At 45.2% G+C, this 19538-nt stretch overlaps 1 protein-coding gene across 1 annotated transcript; it reads right to left on the minus strand.

Moving 5' to 3' along the window:
• Positions 1-551: 551 nt before the first annotated feature.
• LOC310786199 (transcription initiation factor TFIID subunit 4-like) lies at positions 552-12566 on the minus strand (the record flags this gene model as incomplete). The annotated part of the gene is made up of 13 exons (XM_083647370.1): positions 552-677; positions 2401-2508; positions 4685-4741; positions 5295-5420; positions 5753-5883; positions 6033-6193; positions 7026-7110; positions 7466-7766; positions 8529-8678; positions 9070-9159; positions 9460-9582; positions 11381-11524; positions 12444-12566. 13 exons carry the CDS (start codon positions 12564-12566, stop codon positions 552-554), a joined length of 1725 nt encoding a protein of 574 aa, XP_083503496.1.
• Positions 12567-19538: the final 6972 nt, after the last annotated feature.

Raw genomic sequence — 19538 nt, forward strand, 5'->3', positions numbered from 1 at the left:
AAAGAGTGCTATTCCAGTGACTGGGTGACAGATCCACCACCCACTTTCAAACCACACACTGAATAGCTACTAGATGATTACCATCAATATAGATGTTTTAGAATAGAACAGCGACACAAAGTGCAATAAAATAAATAAATTTAGTAAGTAAAAGTTAGTAAGTAAAAAAATAATAATTCTTCTCTGAAAACACTGTGGATCTTGTAAACATACACAGAAAGGAAAGGGTTAGGATTGGGCTAATTCAATCCTATGGCAGGAGCGGTGAGTTTAGGTCGTCACAGCATTGCTTTGTACAGAGTGAGAGAGTGAGGTTGTCACAGCATTGCTTTGTACAGAGTGAGAGAGTGAGGTTGTCACAGCATTGCTTTGTACAGAGTGAGAGAGTGAGGTTGTCACAGCATTGCTTTGTACAGAGTGAGAGAGTGAGGTTGTCACAGCATTGCTTTGTACAGAGTGAGAGAGTGAGGTTGTCACAGCATTGCTTTGTACAGAGTGAGAGAGTGAGGTTGTCACAGCATTGCTTTGTACAGAGTGAGAGAGTGAGGTTGTCACAGCATTGCTTTGTACAGAGTGAGAGAGTGGCGTAGGACGTGGTCCTGCTCCATACACAACAACAGGTCCCTCAGCGTGACCCGAGTCGCCCTCTTAACACCCAGCCTGGGTAACACTGACACCTGACAGACACATAATGACAGGAAGTACGTTTGTATTAATACGCCTGGGTAACACTGACACTTGAAAGAGATGCAAAGAGACCAAAACCTCCTCATCTTTAAACCCAGCGCCTGCAGGTCCAGGACTCAAAACAAACTGAATGAGAGACTCATTAAATTAAACGAACAGTCTGGCACATGCTTGCTCTGCCAAGCTGTATACTTCCTGTTAGAGATGGGCCGATACCGATACTGGTATCGGTACTTGGCCCCGATACCGTACTCAAGTACTCGTATCGGTATCGGGAGAACGTCCCGATACTCTGGCCCAAGTACTGTGTAATTTACAATTAATACAAAAACTCAAGAGAGTTACAGAGAGAGTTACAGAGAGTGACTACTAAGCATTTATTTGACTGTTTACTATTATTTAACATACTGTTGTACTCAATTCTGTTTTGGGTTTTGGCTGTGCTGGTGTGTGCTGCTTAAAGAAGGTAAAGAAACTGTAAACAAATAAACAGTATCTTAAGAATCAGCAGTGTTATTATTTTCATTGTGGTAATTGAACATTACAAGGCATGACAATGAAACGAAATTGGGGGGAAAAAGGGGGTAAAATAAGTGGTTACTCAACAAAAACAAAAAGTACTCGTATCGGTACTCGGTATCGGCGAGTACCCAAAATTAAGTACTCGTACTCGGTCTGAAAAAAATGGTATCGGCCCATCTCTACTTCCTGTGTGTCTGAGGTCGTACTTGACGTGAACCCCAGTTTGACAACAAAACACGCTGAGCTGACAGAGCACCTCGCACAACTTTGAGTTTGTGTAGGCGGCACTCTTTCTTTGTCTAAAAATAAAAGACTTTGAGTTTGTGTAGGCGGCACTCTTTCTTTGTCTAAAAATAAAAGGCACCTGCCTTCATAGAACACGCTGGTTAAACCTTCACACCTTTTGTTTTTAGCTGCGAGCAGCAGCTCTATAGCTCTCTATAGCTCTATAGCTCGCTCCGCCCGTCGCTCCACAAACATTTCTCCACCCTTTGGCAGCCACAGTTTTCGCCCTAGGAGGCTGAAATTTGGCATGGAGGTCAAGGGGGACACCTCGGCATTCCGAAATGTCGGCACTCCGAAATACCGGCATTCCGACAAAATTCTAACCCTAACCTCGCCATTGCGAAAGAACCCTCCCCCAGACCCTAACCCTAAACCTAACCTCTCCCACCCCCCACGCCTAAGCCTAACCTAACCTCTCGGCGAAACATTTTTTGGAGATAAAAAAGGGCCGCCTCTCCGAAAGCATAGAAGTCAATGATCGGAATGCCGACACTTCGGAATGGCGAGGTGTCCCCGAGGTCAAGTGTGTATGTGTGTGGTCAGTCACAGCTATTGCAAATTCACGCTTGTTGTAATACCAACCCCTCCCCCACACACAGACTGACCTGGCTTCCTGTCCCCCACACCCAGACTGACCTGGCTTCCTGTCCCCCACACCCAGACTGACCTGGCTTCCTGTCCCCCACACCCAGACTGACCTGGCTTCCTGTCCCCCACACCCAGACTGACCTGGCTTCCTGTCCAGACTGACCTGGCTTCCTGTCCCTCACACCCAGACTGACCTGGCTTCCTGTCCCTCACACCCAGACTGACCTGGCTTCCTGTCCCCCACACCCAGACTGACCTGGCTTCCTGTCCCTCACACCCAGACTGACCTGGCTTCCTGTCCCCCACACCCAGACTGACCTGGCTTCCTGTCGCATCCTGGAGTCTCTTTTTGCGGGGCCCGATGGCAGCCAGAGCTGTGAGGTTAGCCTCTCTGTGCTGCAGCTGAGCTTCTTCTATCTGCTGAAACTGCAGACGGAGAGGGAGAGACAGAAAGAGAATGCCATGATTTCCCCGCCTTTTTTCTTTCCAAAATGGCTGTTAATGTCATCACTATGTGGGAGAATATATATACCTCCCCTTTTTCATTGATCTGTTTGACTGAGGAAGACAGACACCTGTTGAAATGTCAGTGAGCCCCTGCAAATAAACCCCTGCAGACTGAACGAGTGCTCCAGTGCATTACTTCAGCTAGTCTGTGCGAGTCTCGTTCGAGCAGACAATAATGTTGTGAAACAACTGACCTGGCTTACCAGATATTTCCTGTACATGTAGGTATAATCCATGGTGCAACGTAAATCACTGTAAGGTAACGTAAACGTAAATTCACTGATTACAACGTCCGGTGTTCTGCCAAAAATTAATTATTATTAACACATTGACTGCCAGCCCTTTTTTCAATGCTGTAGGTAGGTTCTGCCAGTTTTTTTTTTGAGGATTCTGGCTCATTTTACAAGAGCCGAGGATTCTTTTCTGTTAAGACTTCGTGAACACCAATCATCTAAAAAGAACTAATAGAATGTGTGCTTTCTCTGTCTAAAAGAGTTAGTTTGTAGAGTTAGTAGTTATGTAAGCATTAGCAGTTGAATACAGCATGGTTTCAGCGTCAGAAAAATTATTCAGAGATAAACGGCTTTTTGTGAAATTCGATAGAACAGTCACTTTAACCATTCATTTTTGGCATCAGTAAGAGTCAGACATCTAAACAATAGTTTTGAACAGTAATTTCCTCCATAACAGCAGGAAACCCCCCTCTGCTTCCAACTCCTCCCTCCGTGTGTGTTCTCCTCCTGCCTCCCTGGCTCTCCAGCGGGCGTGTCACAACGAAGTTGCTGCTGCCTGGCTGCTGCCTGTTTGCGCGGCCGCTGTTTGAGGAAGTCTGGGTGGACTCGCTCGTTTCGTGGAGTTTTGGTTGAGAGCTTTGATGCGATTCTGGTCATATTTATGCTGCGTGTTTCAAAGTGTGCATCCAATCTATTCTTGGAACCCCCCACCGTTGCCACCGCTGTGCATCAGCGCGAAAGTGAAAGCGTTTTCGCCATCAATTTTACAGTATGAGAACGGCTTCGTCGCGCTTTTCCGTCCAGTTTTGGGTCGCCTCTTTCTACTGTGGAGAGACATGTCGACACTCAGTGGGTCGGTAAAATAGATTATACACATTCAATACCTCCAATTCTGGTGTAGGAGACGTAAAAGGGGTTGATCGATGTCCCACCGTCAAAAAAAAAAAATGTTTATGTAAGCCGAGATATCTCGTCCTTGGCACTCAACGGTTGGATTATGTAAGCCGAGATATCTCGTCCTTGGCACTCAACGTGTTAATAAATGAATAACTGCAAAAAAAAAAAAAAAAAGATTAACGTTATCGCCCAAGTGATTATTTGCCAAAAATCAAGTCAAGTGGTAAACTAGTGCAAAGTGTAGGCGTTTTATCAGGCCTGCGTTGTGGAGAAGTGTGCGTCTATCTCGTTTGCCCCGGGGATTTCCCCCTGCCTTGTTAAAGTGTGAGTACCCAAAGGGTAGAAACGTTACTCGAATAGTAGTCTCGCTGGCCAGCCTCCCCTCCCTTCCGTGAGAGTCGTCTGGCTGCACGGAAACAGGCTACTGGGATAAGCCCTCCCCTGCTCTACAGCTGCTCCCCATTGGAGCAACTGTTTCACTCGCTGCCGGATGTCCACTCCCCGCTTATTACAAGCTCTGTCATTGGCTCCGACCATGTCAATCAGAGTGGTTTCTGCTCCCTCCCCCCTGTGTGTTGCTGTAATAGTGCCCTGCCGCCTCAGTGAAAACAACAACGCTAACTAGCTAGCAAGCTAACGACAGAAACCTACACGCTAGCTCGTTGATACACGCTGAAAACGGCAAGTTGGATTGTTGGAAACTATTTTCCAAGGGCACTGCCGCCAAGCGCCGCCCATCGCAATCCCACTATGGAGACCTGCGGCGCCAGACTCCTCACCCGGTAGGGAGGGGAGGCTGGCCAGCGAGACTACTCGAATAGTAACATTATGAACGAGTCCTCAAGTACCCGAGTACACCTGCCCGTCCCTAATTAGTCTTGGTGCCAATATAAAGTGTCTTGTAAATCCTGTTTCAGAGACTGTTGTGAGAGAACCAGCTGCACAGACAGAAAACACATCCACACCTCTTTGGCTCGTTGCTTCAGCTGCTGCTGCTGTGGATCCTCTGTGTGTGAGCGACTCTGTGACGCCAAAATAAACAGAGTTAGCATGGCGCATCTTCACATGTTAATACAGGAAATTAGCATGGAGCATCTTCACATGTTAATATTAGGCAGTAATGGAAGGAACCAGAATGTAAAGAGATCATTAAGGTTTCAGATCAAATGCTGTCTGTCGCAGTTTGTCCTGAAACTGAAACGCAAGGTTTAGTTTTGTCAATCGACTACATCTCTCGTGTCGCACAATATACGTCACACCATCAACAACAATGGACTGGTGGCAGAGACGTCACTTATGCGACTGGTTGTGCGTAGTCTTTCTGATTTATAACTTATAGTGCCACAGTTTGACCACAAACTGCCACTTTCTTGACTTGCAAAGTTAAGCAAAAAGGGTCACGTCTCTCTCCGTTCCCCACCATTCATATTTTTTCAGACGCTGGTACGCTGAGAAGAGGCAGGAAGTGACGTTCACTTTGGCTCCCTATAGTGTTTGTAAAATAAACTAACCAGAATAACGGTGGTTAAAGTGTCATGTCAGTGTAACTAAGAACAGTTGTGTGGTTAAGTTTACCCGGGCCAAACGCAGCAGTCTCTCTCTCTCCTCTTCATCTTTTCTCCTCCTCTTCAAACACTCCACTTCCTCCAGGAAGCGAAGCTGCGAGCGAACTTCACTCACTTTGGCATGCCACGGGTCCTCCTGTTCACACACACAAACTTCACTCACTTTGGCATGTCACAGGTCCTCCTGTTCACACACACAAACTTCACTCACTTTGACATGCCACATGTCCTCCTGTTCACACACACAAACTTCACTCAATTTGACATGCCACAGGTCCTCCTGTTCACACACACACATTTATGACATTTGTCAGTCGCTACATGGCACGTCTCATATTCACCAGTCATTTTTAACAGAGGAAACACTGGTGTGTGTGTGTGTTGTGTGCGTGTCTCTGTCTGTGTGTGTGTGTGTGTGTGTGTGTGTGTGTGTGTGTGTGTGTGTGTGTGTGCGTGCGTGTGTGGTACCTTCAGAGAGACCTTGCGGTGCTCTGCCATCATAGTGAGCCTCTCCAGCAGCCCTCTGAGTCTCTCCTGAGCGGCGTGAGAAACCAGAGCCACCACCTCCGGACCAACGTCAGCCACTCCCAGTGCTTCTCCTGACACACACACACACACGCACACACGCACACACACACACACACACACACACACAGAGTGATAGTGTGTTTACACCTACGTCACGGTGTTGGGTTCAAATCCCACTTGTGACAGGTGACAGGTGCCCGCATGGCTCTTGCGGGGGTACCTGTGTGAAGGATGCGGGCGAGCAGCGGGCCGGGCGACAGGAAGGGCGTGTCCTGGCACGACTGCACCACAGAGCCGACCACGGTGACGAGGGACCGCGCGTTCTCCTCTCTCAGGTTCACTCCCGCCATGGAGGCCACATCATTAATGTCATCATCTTCTCTGTGACGTGAGAACACACACACACACACACACACACACACACACACACACACACACACACAAATAAACCACTATCAGGTCAGGCGGGGGTCTGTGTCAAGGGTGTAGTGGTTAAATAGAGGTGGGTAAACTATGCGTGGTGGTGAGTAGTTTACCCACCTTGTTTCCCCTCAGTGATTGATAGAGGTGATATGAAAATAGGTGAGTAAACACTCTGCCTCATGTCAAAGAGGGGGATAAACTGCGTTTACTTGCATTTACCCTCTACTACGCCCCAGGTCTGTGTAGTCTATAAGTAAAAGCACTCCCCTAACTCCGTGGGGACGCGGGTTCAATTCCCGGCAGCCGGACCTCCGGCTTGGTCAGAAGTCCCAACAGACACAATTCACCATGTCTGGGGGTGAGAAGCCGGTGGGGTATGAGTCCTGGTCGCTGCACTAGCACCTCCCATGGTCGGTCGGGGTGCCTGTTCGGGGAAGGGGAAGGGGAGGGGGGGGGGGGGTATCTAGGGTATCTAGCCTAACTCTGCTAGTATGTACATGAGTTCATGTTAGTGAGGTCTTCACTGCACTAGGAGTGAAAGGTTAGTGGGAGGATCAACAAAATATTCAGAACCTCTCAAGCGTAAAATTGTGACGTAAGCCGAGTTTACACCACTGATTTGCTGATTTTTGATGGTGTAAACTGGCCTGTCTACATCTCTACAAGCGATTCAGCTGATCAAGTCTGGTTGCAAGTAGTTGCAAGTTTCAACTCGTCTCATAGTGAATCTTTGGTCTAAACTGGCTTTAAACATTGACGCTCGTCTTAAAACATTGAGGCTGTGTCTTACTTGTAGGATCCTGAACTGCCCCTCGGTGCAAATGTGGTGTGAGAGGGCGGGTCTGGAACAACAGGCCGCTTCCAAACAACATTTCCTATGAAAGGAGTGACACACAAAAGAGGTCATCTGGACTCTAGCGTTTGGTTTAGCAATGATTTCACTTGATTTAAATGGGTGATATTGATAGTGGGGATTTTAAAATCAATTGTAGGCAGAGGTTGGACATTTAAAGCAATATTCTACTTAGTTCCAACATGGGTATTAATTGGCTCTTAATTTTTTTTACTTCCCATTCATTTGAATGAGGCCATGAAAATACAATGAAAACTGACATTTAACGCATTGATGAACAGATTAAAAAATATTTTTAGATAAAAAAAATAAAAAAATAAGCATGTGTTTGCGTGTGCTTCTGCTGCTCTTAGAGATGTATCGTGGGGTCTGGTTACCTGTGTAGTGTTGTCCTGACTGGATAAGGATGTGTTTGGGTGTGCTTCTGCTGCTCTTAGAGATGTATCGTGGGGTCTGGTTACCTGTGTAGTGTTGTCCTGACTGGATAAGGATGTGTTTGGGTGTGCTTCTGCTGCTCTTAGAGATGTATCGTGGGGTCTGGTTACCTGTGTAGTGTTGTCCTGACTGGATAAGGATGTGTTTGGGTGTGCTTCTGCTGGTTTTAGAGATGTATGTTGGGGTCTGGGCTGAGGTCGTCACAGCAGGTCTTAGAGTCACTCCTCTGGGCTGCTGGCTCAACTGGATACAAAAAAAAGAAGAAGAATTGAAACACTAAATTAACCCTTCTAAAGTGAAACACACCCATTCTGCGCACCTTACATTAATATGCTGGTTTGGATATTTACCTGTGGAAATCTAGGCCTACTGCTCCCTCTAGTGGTTGGCACACCGCTGAAGTTGAGCTGAAGTTGTAACTTAAAACACCCCATGAAATGGCATGTGGATTTGAGGTCATGGGATTTGATGGGACAATGAGGGGTCATTCAAAAGACTAAACCAATGGAATATGAGTCAGGAAGAGAAAGGATGGATGAGGGGGAAAAGACCCAGGTTGAAAATGTCAAAATGATGCTTTAAGACAAACCACAAGGCATCTTTATGTGACTGGTCCAAGGTACCGATTCTTTAGCAAGGGCTGTGATGAGAGAGGAGGAGGCACCAACAACTAAAGGCGAAAGCTGTTCTTATTTGCACCACTCTAAACATTGGCCAAAAAGTGCCTAGTATTGGGAGGAAATAAGCTTAAGATATTTTTCAAACCCATACTGGTGGTACCGAGCTCAGTGGATGACTCGCTTTGGAATAAAATGGTGAACTACAATGCAAAGTACTTTTTAGTAAGGCATCATTGGTTATTTTCTCTAAAATGCATATACAGTGTCGTGAAATAAAACCCCTTCTATATAATACAGTATGCATCTTGAGAAGGCAGCCTTTTTCATAAATGGACTACTTGATAGGGGTAGCATCAGATCAAAATAAGCCAACAGTTTAGTTTACCAGCTGGGTGGGCTTGAGGGTCTGGCCTGTGTTTGGGGTGGAGGGCTTCACGGGGGCAGATGGGGCGGTGGAGGTGCGGGTGGAGGTGGAGGCCTGTTGGATGAAGTTCTGGGCGTCTTTAGTCAGGAGGCGCACCGCAGGAAGGCTTTTCTAGCGCCCGTGGAGAGACGAGGGGAAGGGAGAGAGATGTTAGGTCTGAGAAGATCTCCACTGGATTCAAACTGAAGAGGTGGGAGGACTGCAGAAACCCTCCTAGGTTATTTAAGTTCATGGATTCATTTTATTCCTATTGCAGTACCGCTCTGTCTTAAAGAGCATGGTGCAGGTTGGGTTTTTTTATCAACATTTTGGGATCAAGTTACACACACACACACACACACACGGCATAATGACTCCGTGGTAAGATGCCTCTCTTCTTGTGGTGAGAGAGGAGGGCATCTGCTCGGACTAGGATAGCCTTTTACCACAATAAAAGTCTGGGGCTTACCCCCTGAGGATGTTACCACAATAAAAGCTGCCATTGTCTGAATGCGGTGCTCACCTTGAGGAAAGGCACCAAACAGGGCTGTGGAGTCGACTTCAACTCGCGGTACAGCTGTTCTGTAAACTGCTCTGTTTCAACTCTCCCTTCCTGGAGGGAAAAGAGGCACACATGACAATTAATGGTGGTAATGAACACATGGTATTTATTACAAAAAACCTGGTAAAACCAACCGATTTCTGACTGAAAACAGCTGGTGAAAGTATAAATGGGAAGAATAAAAAAAAAAAAAGGACACTCGGTAATTAAGTCCAAATGGGTTTAGTACAGCAGATTAGAGCTGCAACGATTACGGTAGTTGATGAATTGATTAGTCGATGGACAGAAAATTAATTGCCAACTCTTTTGATACAGATTCTATCATGATGTGGAGGATTGGTGGAGACGTACCAGCAGAGCCCTGACCAGACCTCTGACGTTAGCGGCCATGGCAGAAGACTTGGAGTCGCTGGACGCCAGTTTGATCAGAGTCACCAGGAAGTTCTTGCACTTCTTCACATTCTCCAAGGTTTCCTAGAGTGGGGGTAAGAGAGAGCACACATATTTTGGAGATCGAGGTAACTCAGAAAATGGTCTATAGTCAAGGAAGGTCAGCCTGGTAAACCATCCTGATCACGTTTTTTATTGATAGATGAGAAGATAGCAGAAGAACACCTGCCTCTGCTATGTTCTCGTGGTGGAGGGGTACATGCCTAATGAGTTCTTACATTGGTCACTTTTCTTTTCCTATTGCTGCACCTATGTTAGCATTGTATTTGTTTATTTTTGATTTACATTTTTATCTACCATGATTTTTTTATTCACTCGTAATTTGTTGTACTTTTGAATTGAACTTTGAGTCTTTTTCATGCACCAAGCACTGTGTTACATCTCACTACTAGAATAGGGCGAGGGGCTCCACGCGTGGCACGGCTCACAATTGCTCAAGAGTTGAGGCGAGGAAGCAAGAAAAGTTCTGTTGATGTTGAAATTCCTACTAGTCTGTGATAGATGGTGACATAATTGATCATAGAATGAATATCATAGTGCTTAATACCACTTTAAGATTACAGGGATGTTTGATCATAGGAATAACATTTACGTGTTAAGAGAGGATTTTTGCTTTCTTTTTCTTTGTATGAGTGACATGTAAATTGCGAGTGGAGGTCAGAGGTCGGCCTGGTGTGACTCACCTGAGTAAATGAGGGTTGTGGCTCGGTATGTGTGCCGCCTGTCTGAGAGACAGGCTGGCTTGTCCCTTTAGCCACATCCTTGACTATCTGGACTACTGCTGGTTTGGAAGCTACACCCATCACCTGTACCACACACACACACACAGACACACACACACACGTCACAAATCATCCATATCACATAGAGAGCCAAAGTGAAACGTCACTTCCTGCTTTCTCGCTGTACCAGCGCTGCGGAAAATATGAATGGCGGTGAACGGAGAATAAGGTTACTTTTTTGATCCCGTTTGAATTGTGCCACGGGGTGCCAACGCTAATTTTGTCAATTTAAAACATAACTTTGCATGTCAAGAAAGTCACAGTTTGTCGCCAAACTGTTGCACTAGAAGTTATAAATGCGAAAGACTACATGCACTGTCGCCTAAGCGACGTCACTTTCTCTACCGGCAAAGCTGAAGACTGGCGACATGCCACAAGCTTCCACGAGCTATGTCGTTTTTATACGAAACTAACCCCTACGTTTCAGTTTGATGACAAACTGTGACTTTCTTGACATGCAAAGTTATGTTTTAATTTGACAAAATTAGCGTTAGCACCCCGTGGCACAATTCAAACGGGATCAAAAAAGTAACCTTATCCTCCGTCCACCGCCATTCATATTTTTCGCAGCGCTGGTACAGGGAGAAAGCAGAAAGTGACGTTTCACTTTGGCTCTCTATTAGTCTACACAACTTTATTGCAGTTACAATTCCCATAGGCTGCCAGTCTGTGGCTGCAAAAAACCCAATTCATGATGCTCCCATATCAAATTATTTTTTGTAAGGCATTTGGCTATAAGTGTACCAAATGATATGCTTGCTTTGATCACAAAATGCACAATTGTTATGCAAAACTGCCCACAAGCCAGACCTTAATTAACGAGCCCGTTTCTGGCGACAATTAAGCTAAAGCTATAACCAAGCTATGGATTTCCCTTTCGTCCTATTTAGAGTGACATCAATTAAACAATTAGTCAATCGACAGAAAATGAATCGCCAAGCATTTTTATTGATTAATATAATTCACAAAGTTTGAAGAAGAAGAAAAATACACTTGCAAGTGAATGGACATGATGCTAGGGCTCAGACATGGTCTGGTACCTTCACCACAGCTGTCTTCTGGGCCGGTGCTGGTACCTTCACCACAGCTGTCTTCTGGGTCAGTGCTGGCAGGAAGCTGGGGGGCGTGGTCTTTCTGATCAGTGTGAGCTTCTCAGGATTTTTACTGGCAGCTGCTGCAGACATCTGCTGACCAATCACATACATAGAGAGCCCAGGGATGACGTATTTTTGTAGTCGGAACACGGAAGTCCCGGACTTCATGGTTCTTCACTGTTTCTGCCTATGGGATTTTTGAATGGGTTTTTGGCGCGATGCTTCAAATAAGGTCTCTGGGCAACGCAAGCTTAATCAAACGCGAACCAGTGTTCAGCGGGATAATCTTCACACATGAGGACCACTTTCATGAGTTTTGAAGCGTAAATGCGAGCCCTAGAAGTAAAAAGCTCGTGCTAAACTAATCCAGAACTACACACAGTGTCACATAGGCTTCCACATCACATCACCACTCAACCTGGAGTGTTGTTGATGTGTGCGCTGCTGTGCACTGATTACCCCGGGCTGAACCAGGTGAGGGAAAGAGAATTTCCGTGTTCGTCCTTTGAAGTGATGACGTTATTGACGTATAATATCCCCGTCGACTCAACAGTGTAGTCTCATTTAGCCGTTTGCTAGCTAGCCGTCCTTTTAACGGCACGTAAAAGCTTAAAAACTCATAAAAGTGGCCCTCATGTGTGAAGATTATCCTGCTGAACACTGGTTCACGTTTGAATAAGCTTGCGTTAACCACAGACCTTATTTGAAGCATCGCGCCAAAAACCCATTGAAAAATCCCATAGGCAGAAAACAGTGAAGAACCGGGAGTGTTAGCATCAATGTTTTCCGCACTCATTCCTGCGGCTCTCTATGACAGAGCCATCACATACACACACAGTGCTCGCCTGAATCGCTCACACTAACTGCTTTTATTTGGGGCTTTTATTTTGGAAGGAAAGTAGCTCGGGTCTGTACGCGTAGTCGCGTACACTTCCAGGGCCTGAGAACAACGTACACGTCGGTGGCGCTCCGGCGCTGCAGTTGGATGATATTGCGACAGACAACATACCTGTGAGGCCAGCTGCAGTTTGGGCGCTTGACCACTGGGGGCTCTCTGTCCCTGCTGGGCCTGAGCCAAAGCCTGCTGGGACACCAGCATCAGCTGACCACTGTCACTGCGGATCAGCACCATACCTGCACACAATACACAATCACTCGAGTTAGTTGTACTTTATTGTCCACAAGATTTATTGTCCCCCATAAAACTGGAACTCATATCTAATTTAATGCCTGTCTAACTGGGACTGTAAATTCATGTAAAATTCCCTGCACATTAATGCCCATTTAACTTAGCCTGTAAATTTCATGTACATTCAATGTAAACTCTTATTTAACTCCGACTGTAAATTCATGTAAACCCACTGCCTATTTAACGTCTATTCAACTCAGTCTGTAAATCTCATGTAAATCTAACGTAAATTCATATTTATCATCCACAGAACACTTCACCACTCATGTACATATTGTATATATTCACTCGATTTGATTGCACTTGCAACTTTGCGATTGTCTTTAATTATCTTCTTGAGTTCTCTCCGGGTCTGTCTGTCTCTCAGGTGTAATAATCCCACAACGATTACAGCAAGAGTGAGAATGCTCTTCTAAACACATCGGCTATTAACACGTTCACTGCCAATGACGTATTAATACGTCAAAAATAATCCAACGGTTGACTGCCAATGACGTATTAATACGTAAAAAAAATGATTTTTTTTTTTTTGACCGTGGGATGTGCATCTAACCCTTTTACATCTCTTATATAATTATTGGAGCCACCGAACGTTTACAACCCATTCCACCGAGCCAGTAAGTGGCGACAGTGCTCTCCTGACTAGAGGAAGGCAAGCACTTCACAGCAAAAATGTAATAGTGTCCACTGTCCATCCAGCAGCCATTCTCATGAAAATGGATGGGGGAAAACGCTTTCGTTTTCGCGCTGATTGCTGGCGATGCGGGATTGCAAATTTGCATAATAGATTACAGGTGGAACACACTTTGAAACACGCAGCATAAATATGACCAGAATCGCATCAAAGCTCTCAACCAAAACTCCACGAAACGAGCGAGTCCACCCAGACTTCCTCAAACAGCGGCCGTGCAAACAGGCAGCAGCCAGGCAGCAGCAACTTCGTTGTGACACGCCCGCTGGAGAGCCAGGGAGGCAGGAGGAGAACACACACGGAGGGAGGAGTTGGAAGCAGAGGGGGGTTTCCTGCTGTTATGGAGGAAATTACTGTTCAAAACTATTGTTTAGATGTCTGACTCTTACTGATGCCAAAAATGAATGGTTAAAGTGACTGTTCTATCGAATTTCACAAAAAGCCGTTTATCTCTGAATAATTTTTCTGACGCTGAAACCATGCTGTATTCAACTGCTAATGCTTACATAACTACTAACTCTACAAACTAACTCTTTAAGACAGAGAAAGCACACATTCTATTAGTTCTTTTGAGATATTGTGTGTTCACAAAATCTTAGCAGAAAAGAATCCTCGGGTCTTGAAAGATGAGCCAGAATCCTCAAAAAACCCCTCTGGCAGAAGCTAACTACAGTAAAAAAAAAAACGTCTGGCAGTGAATGTGTTAATATATAATTATTTCTCTGCATCTCATATTAGATCGGTAAAAAGTTTGGACAGCCTGCCTCATTTGTTCATCCTCCCGAGTCCCGCAATGCTGACAGCTGTCAGCGTGCGGACTTGCTGCACTCGTCGTCATGTCGTGCAGCCGGACACACAGAGAGCATAATAGCCACCTACAGCCCTCGTCGCAGATAAAGAGAGAGAGGGAGAAGCGTGGAGAGAGAAGCAAACTATTTTTTTGCAGATCTCAAAAGCAGGTAAACCACTGTTGAATTAGTGAGAATGTCAGAAGGAGAGAGGAATAAGCGCTTCGTCAGTGCGCCCTGCAGCGTGAAGGCTTGGGGCGGTGTCTTGATGTGCTATTCAAAGTGGAAATTCGTTCAATTAGCGACACGTTTCGTTCTGAGCTTTTAAAATTAGTTTCTGCTGGTTTTATTAGACTATTTACGACACATGCAGTAAGATAATTCATTTAAGAATTGTGAGCGTGAGTATGGGTTTTTTCCCTCCGTATTTCCCCCTTCTGCAAATGCGTGCAGCTCCTATCATAGCCTATCCGAGGAATGTTTTTGTTTAGATGGCTGGAGGATTTAACTTGTCTTCTCGTTTTGTTAATGTGTTTTTTTCTGCTTGTAGATGTAAAAATAAACGCTTTCTACTGAAAAAAAATCAAGCATTTGGTAGGCCTAAGGTTTAATGGGGCACAGACAGTAAAATAGCGCATTTTAATCTTCTCGGTTAACCGACAGTTGTCGGCTAATGAGTGTCGGTTGTCGGTCAAGAAAAATTATGATTTTCGACATCCCTACTTCTTATCTCTGTATATTGATGTGACCGCTACGCTGCATACAGACACTAAGACAAATTCCTCGTATGTAACTTGCATACTGTGGCAATAAAAGTGATTCTGATTCTGAAGGGAAATTCGTTGTGTTCAAGTCAGTACCAGGACACAAGACAATGTATAAAAAAGTGGTTCAGTTCGCAGCATACAAAACAAAAAATATCACTGTCTGTAAGTCTAAAAAAAGTTCTAAAAAGTTATCTGTATGGGTTAGGCATGGCCAGCTTTCTGAATGGGTTAGGCATGAACCAGCTTTCTGAATGGGTTAGACATGGCCAGCTTTCTGAATGGGTTAGACATGGCCAGCTTTCTGAATGGTTTAGGCATGACCAGCTTTCTGAATGGGTTAGGCATGGCCAGCTTTCTGAATGGGTTAGGCATGACCAGCTTTCTGAATGGTTTAGGCATGACCAGCTTTCTGAATGGGTTAGACATGGCCAGCTTTCTGAATGGGTTAGACATGGCCAGCTTTCTGAATGGGTTAGGCATGGCCAGCTTTCTGAATGGTTTAGGCATGACCAGCTTTCTGAATGGTTTAGACATGGCCAGCTTTCTGAATGGGTTAGACATGGCCAGCTTTCTGAATGGGTTAGGCATGGCCAGCTTTCTGAATGGGTTAGGCATGACCAGCTTTCTGAATGGTTTAGACATGGCCAGCTTTCTGAATGGTTTAGACATGGCCAGCTTTCTGAATGGTTTAGGCATGGCCAGCTTTCTGAATGGTTTAGGCATGGCCAGCTTTCTGGATGGTTTAGGCATGGCCAGCTTTCTGAATGGTTTAGACATGACCAGCTTTCTGAATGGTTTAGGCATGGCCAGCTTTCTGAATGGTTTAGGCATGGCCAGCTTTCTGAATGGTTTAGGCATGACCAGCTTTCTGAATGGTTTAGACATGGCCAGCTTTCTGAATGGTTTAGACATGGCCAGCTTTCTGAATGGTTTAGACATGGCCAGCTTTCTGAATGGTTTAGGCATGAACCAGCTTTCTGAATGGTTTAGACATGGCCAGCTTTCTGAATGGTTTAGACATGGCCAGCTTTCTGAATGGTTTAGGCATGAACCAGCTTTCTGAATGGTTTAGACATGGCCAGCTTTCTGAATGGTTTAGGCATGGCCAGCTTTCTGAATGGTTTAGGCATGAACCAGCTTTCTGAATGGTTTAGACATGGCCAGCTTTCTGAATGGTTTAGGCATGGCCAGCTTTCTGAATGGTTTAGGCATGACCAGCTTTCTGAATGGTTTAGACATGGCCAGCTTTCTGAATGGTTTAGGCATGAACCAGCTTTCTGAATGGTTTAGACATGGCCAGCTTTCTGAATGGTTTAGGCATGGCCAGCTTTCTGAATGGTTTAGGCATGACCAGCTTTCTGAATGTGGTTTAGGCATGACCAGCTTTCTGAATGGTTTAGGCATGGTATGTTTTCCCTACAGGACAAGACGGAACAGAACGTGACAGAAGAAGCTGGCCTGTTGAGCTTCACCTGGCGGGATCTGAAAATTGGCTGGGAGCTGCGGGGAAGCAGTTTGTGTCGGTCGTGGACCCACAACGCCCGGCTGGGGAGCTGCCGTCCTGGGCAGAGTTATCACCACGGTCCTCCCTGGAGCTGGGCTCATGCCGGGCACCATCTGGGTCTTGGTAAACTGTGGTTGAACGCTGACACTTACTCCCGGGGGAGCCACTTTAGCTATCACCAGCACAGGAGGAGGTGAGGGCATTTTTGGAAGTGTGTTGCTGGCATTGCTCTGAGCTGCAGCTGCGATGGTGGTCACTGTCAAACAGGCCGGCTGGAGAGCCTGGCTGGTGGGGGTGATTTTTGGCTGGCCGTGGACGGTGTCACCCACAGATGCTCCACACACAGTGGCTGGGGGGTGTACAAGGTGGGTCGGGACCTCTGATGTCTTCATCTGAATGGGGGAGTCTTCATCACCTGGTGACCCCCAGGCTTCCTGCCTTTGGGTTCCACCGACCACTTTGTTGGCGGACATTCTTATTTCTAGAAGGAAGGAAAAGATATCAGAATCAGAATCACTTTTATTGCCACAGTATGCAAGTTACATACGAGGAATTTGTCTTAGTGTTTGTATGCAGCGTAGCGCGGTCACATCAATATTCAGAGATAAGAAGTAGGAAGATAACTAAAGACAATCGCAAAGTTGCAAGTGCAATCAAATCGAATAAATATACTGTATACAATATGTACATGAGTGGTGAAGTGTTCTGTGGATGATAAATATGAATTTACGTTGGATTTACAGAGAGTTAAATAGACGTTAAATAGGCAGTGGATTTACATGAATTTACAGTTGGAGCTAAATAAGAGTTTACATTTGAGATATTGTGACATGTTAATGAAAGGTGCCGACATTGCAGTTGAAATATGTTTCCTTCTGTCTTGTGTAAGGCCCGTCACACCCAGTGGTGTGTACTGTGTAGTGCAGGTTATATGCCGGTATACAGAGTAGGCCTATACTCCACCCAGTGGTGTGTACTGTGTAGTGCAGGTTATATGCAGGTATACAGAGTATACTGTTCCGCTTCAGTCGGCATTGATTGATCGCATATCATATGTAGCTATCTACACTATTGTTGTTTGATTAACGTAACTAAATATTAGCTTTAGCTAAACAATTTGCAGTGGTGCAGCCTAACTGAATATAGTAATTTAAAAAGTCTCCTATAGACCGGCATCAGTCCTGTCACTTCTAGATATATGCACTCGTCAGTTTAACAGAGCCAAATGGAGGCAGGAGTCACAGATTAGATGAGACAGACCAACAGAGTTCAGGTGACTCAATGTCGACAATTTAATAAAGCTGAAAGTGTTTTCCTGGTTTTGCTAAAGATGTTGTTGCCAACATGTGTTGGGGCTGTAAAATGTCTATGGAAGACTAAATGATGCCAGTGCGCATGGGTCTGGACTCTGGTTCCAGACAACTAACCGATTCTCGTGAAACTTTGTCTTTTAAAAGAATAACCGCTCACTTTTTGGAGCAACTAGACATCCAATATAATATGGTTGCTCCATGCATCCCTACCTGTGACTTCAAAGTGCAGAAATAAGGTGAGTTTAATGCCCGACACAGATTCCCTAAAGGATTTTGGCTAGGCGAATCAAGGGCTCTTATTTGTGTAGTGTTGACAGGCAGCATCAAAGAGGCCATTTACACCTGGCACTAACATGTGTTTTCTGTGATCAGATTGCAATCGGATAGTGCTTGACCACATTAGCTTGATCATCCAAAATGGGTGTCCTCTCAATCCCCATACAGTTGCTGTATCCAGATTGAGAGGACACACACATTGCATTTACACTTGTGTTCAATGTGTACACACAATGCATCCCTGACCACCTCCGGAGGTGGTTTGGCCGATCAGATTGCAATCTGTCTTCAATGCATCTTGGGGGCGTTTACACCTGTACTTTCAAGTGGTCAAGCACAATCTGATTGCAATCTGGTGACAGAAAACGCATGTTAGTGCCAGGTGTAAATGGCCTCTAAGAGCCTGAGGGTTACGTCATGATCCTTCCTCCCTGAAGTCAAGCAGGCCAAGTTAAGTGACAAAGTAAATACTACTAGTCCATTTTGGGTGAACTAAATATGCAAGAGTAGTCATGTCACAAGGTGTTTATCCATGGACTTACAGACATTTATGGCATAAATTAAGAATATCACAGCTCATTGGTTGTGTGCCATTTGATTGTAATCACCTGTTAATTGATTACAATCACCTGTTATTTTCCTACCAAGATGGCCATGTGCTCCAGGCATTACTTATCAAACCAAACTCCATTCAAAAAAACCTGCATGGCGAATTCAACCATTCAGCAAAAATGCAGACGGAGTAATATTTTTGGAGGAACGTTATGTCTTTTCGGCAAGAAAGGCGTCATTAAACTGTCAAATTGTATTACAAGTCACAGATGAACCTTGCCGCGACACGCAACCAGAGTTGCGTGTCTCGCGGCCATATAAAAATGGGATCTGTATGGTATTAACGCGTTACCTATCAAGTGACAAAATGTAACTATGACGATATAAATAGGTGCAAACCTTACCGTGACGGCAGAGAAAACATCTGTAACAGCCTGAACAAATGAAAAAGATGAAGAAGAAGAAGCTTGACAAATATGTGTGGTGTCAGCCAGGTGCTTTTTCCTGCAGGTGTTGCGGTATACGACGACTGATGATGGACCCGGCCCGTGCTGCGTTCGGGTGACATGGAAAAGCTGGGAAATGTGAGCTTTTTTCTTGAAAATAAGAACGGTGAAAGTAGCAGAATAATTCTAGATATGATGAAAAATACTTGTGAACAAAACGCATGAGAATTGCAAAGATGTTAGCCGCAAAACGCGACTATTTCACTCGAGTACCTCTCCCATCATAGTCCCACCGCATCATGGGGTATTACATCATGTGTCAAGTATGGGGTTTGCCCTGTGTCGTTCTGTCAGTCACAGGTTAGACTGCGGTGGCGCAGTTGAGCAGTTGAACCGGTGAGCAGCAAAAAAGAAGAAGAGTCGTTGGAGAAGGGAAAATAATGTTTCCGGACACACAAATAACCCAAACTTTCTTAAAATACGAGTTAACAAAGCGCGGCCTCAGCGCGGCCTGCTCGACAACATCCGTGGCAACAAGGTGCGTAGTTTATATTAGTGATTGGTGCATGTTTGAAGCT

This window comes from Poromitra crassiceps (genome assembly GCF_964638095.1).
Source record: "Poromitra crassiceps genome assembly, chromosome: 12".
Lineage (NCBI taxonomy): Eukaryota > Metazoa > Chordata > Actinopteri > Beryciformes > Melamphaidae > Poromitra > Poromitra crassiceps.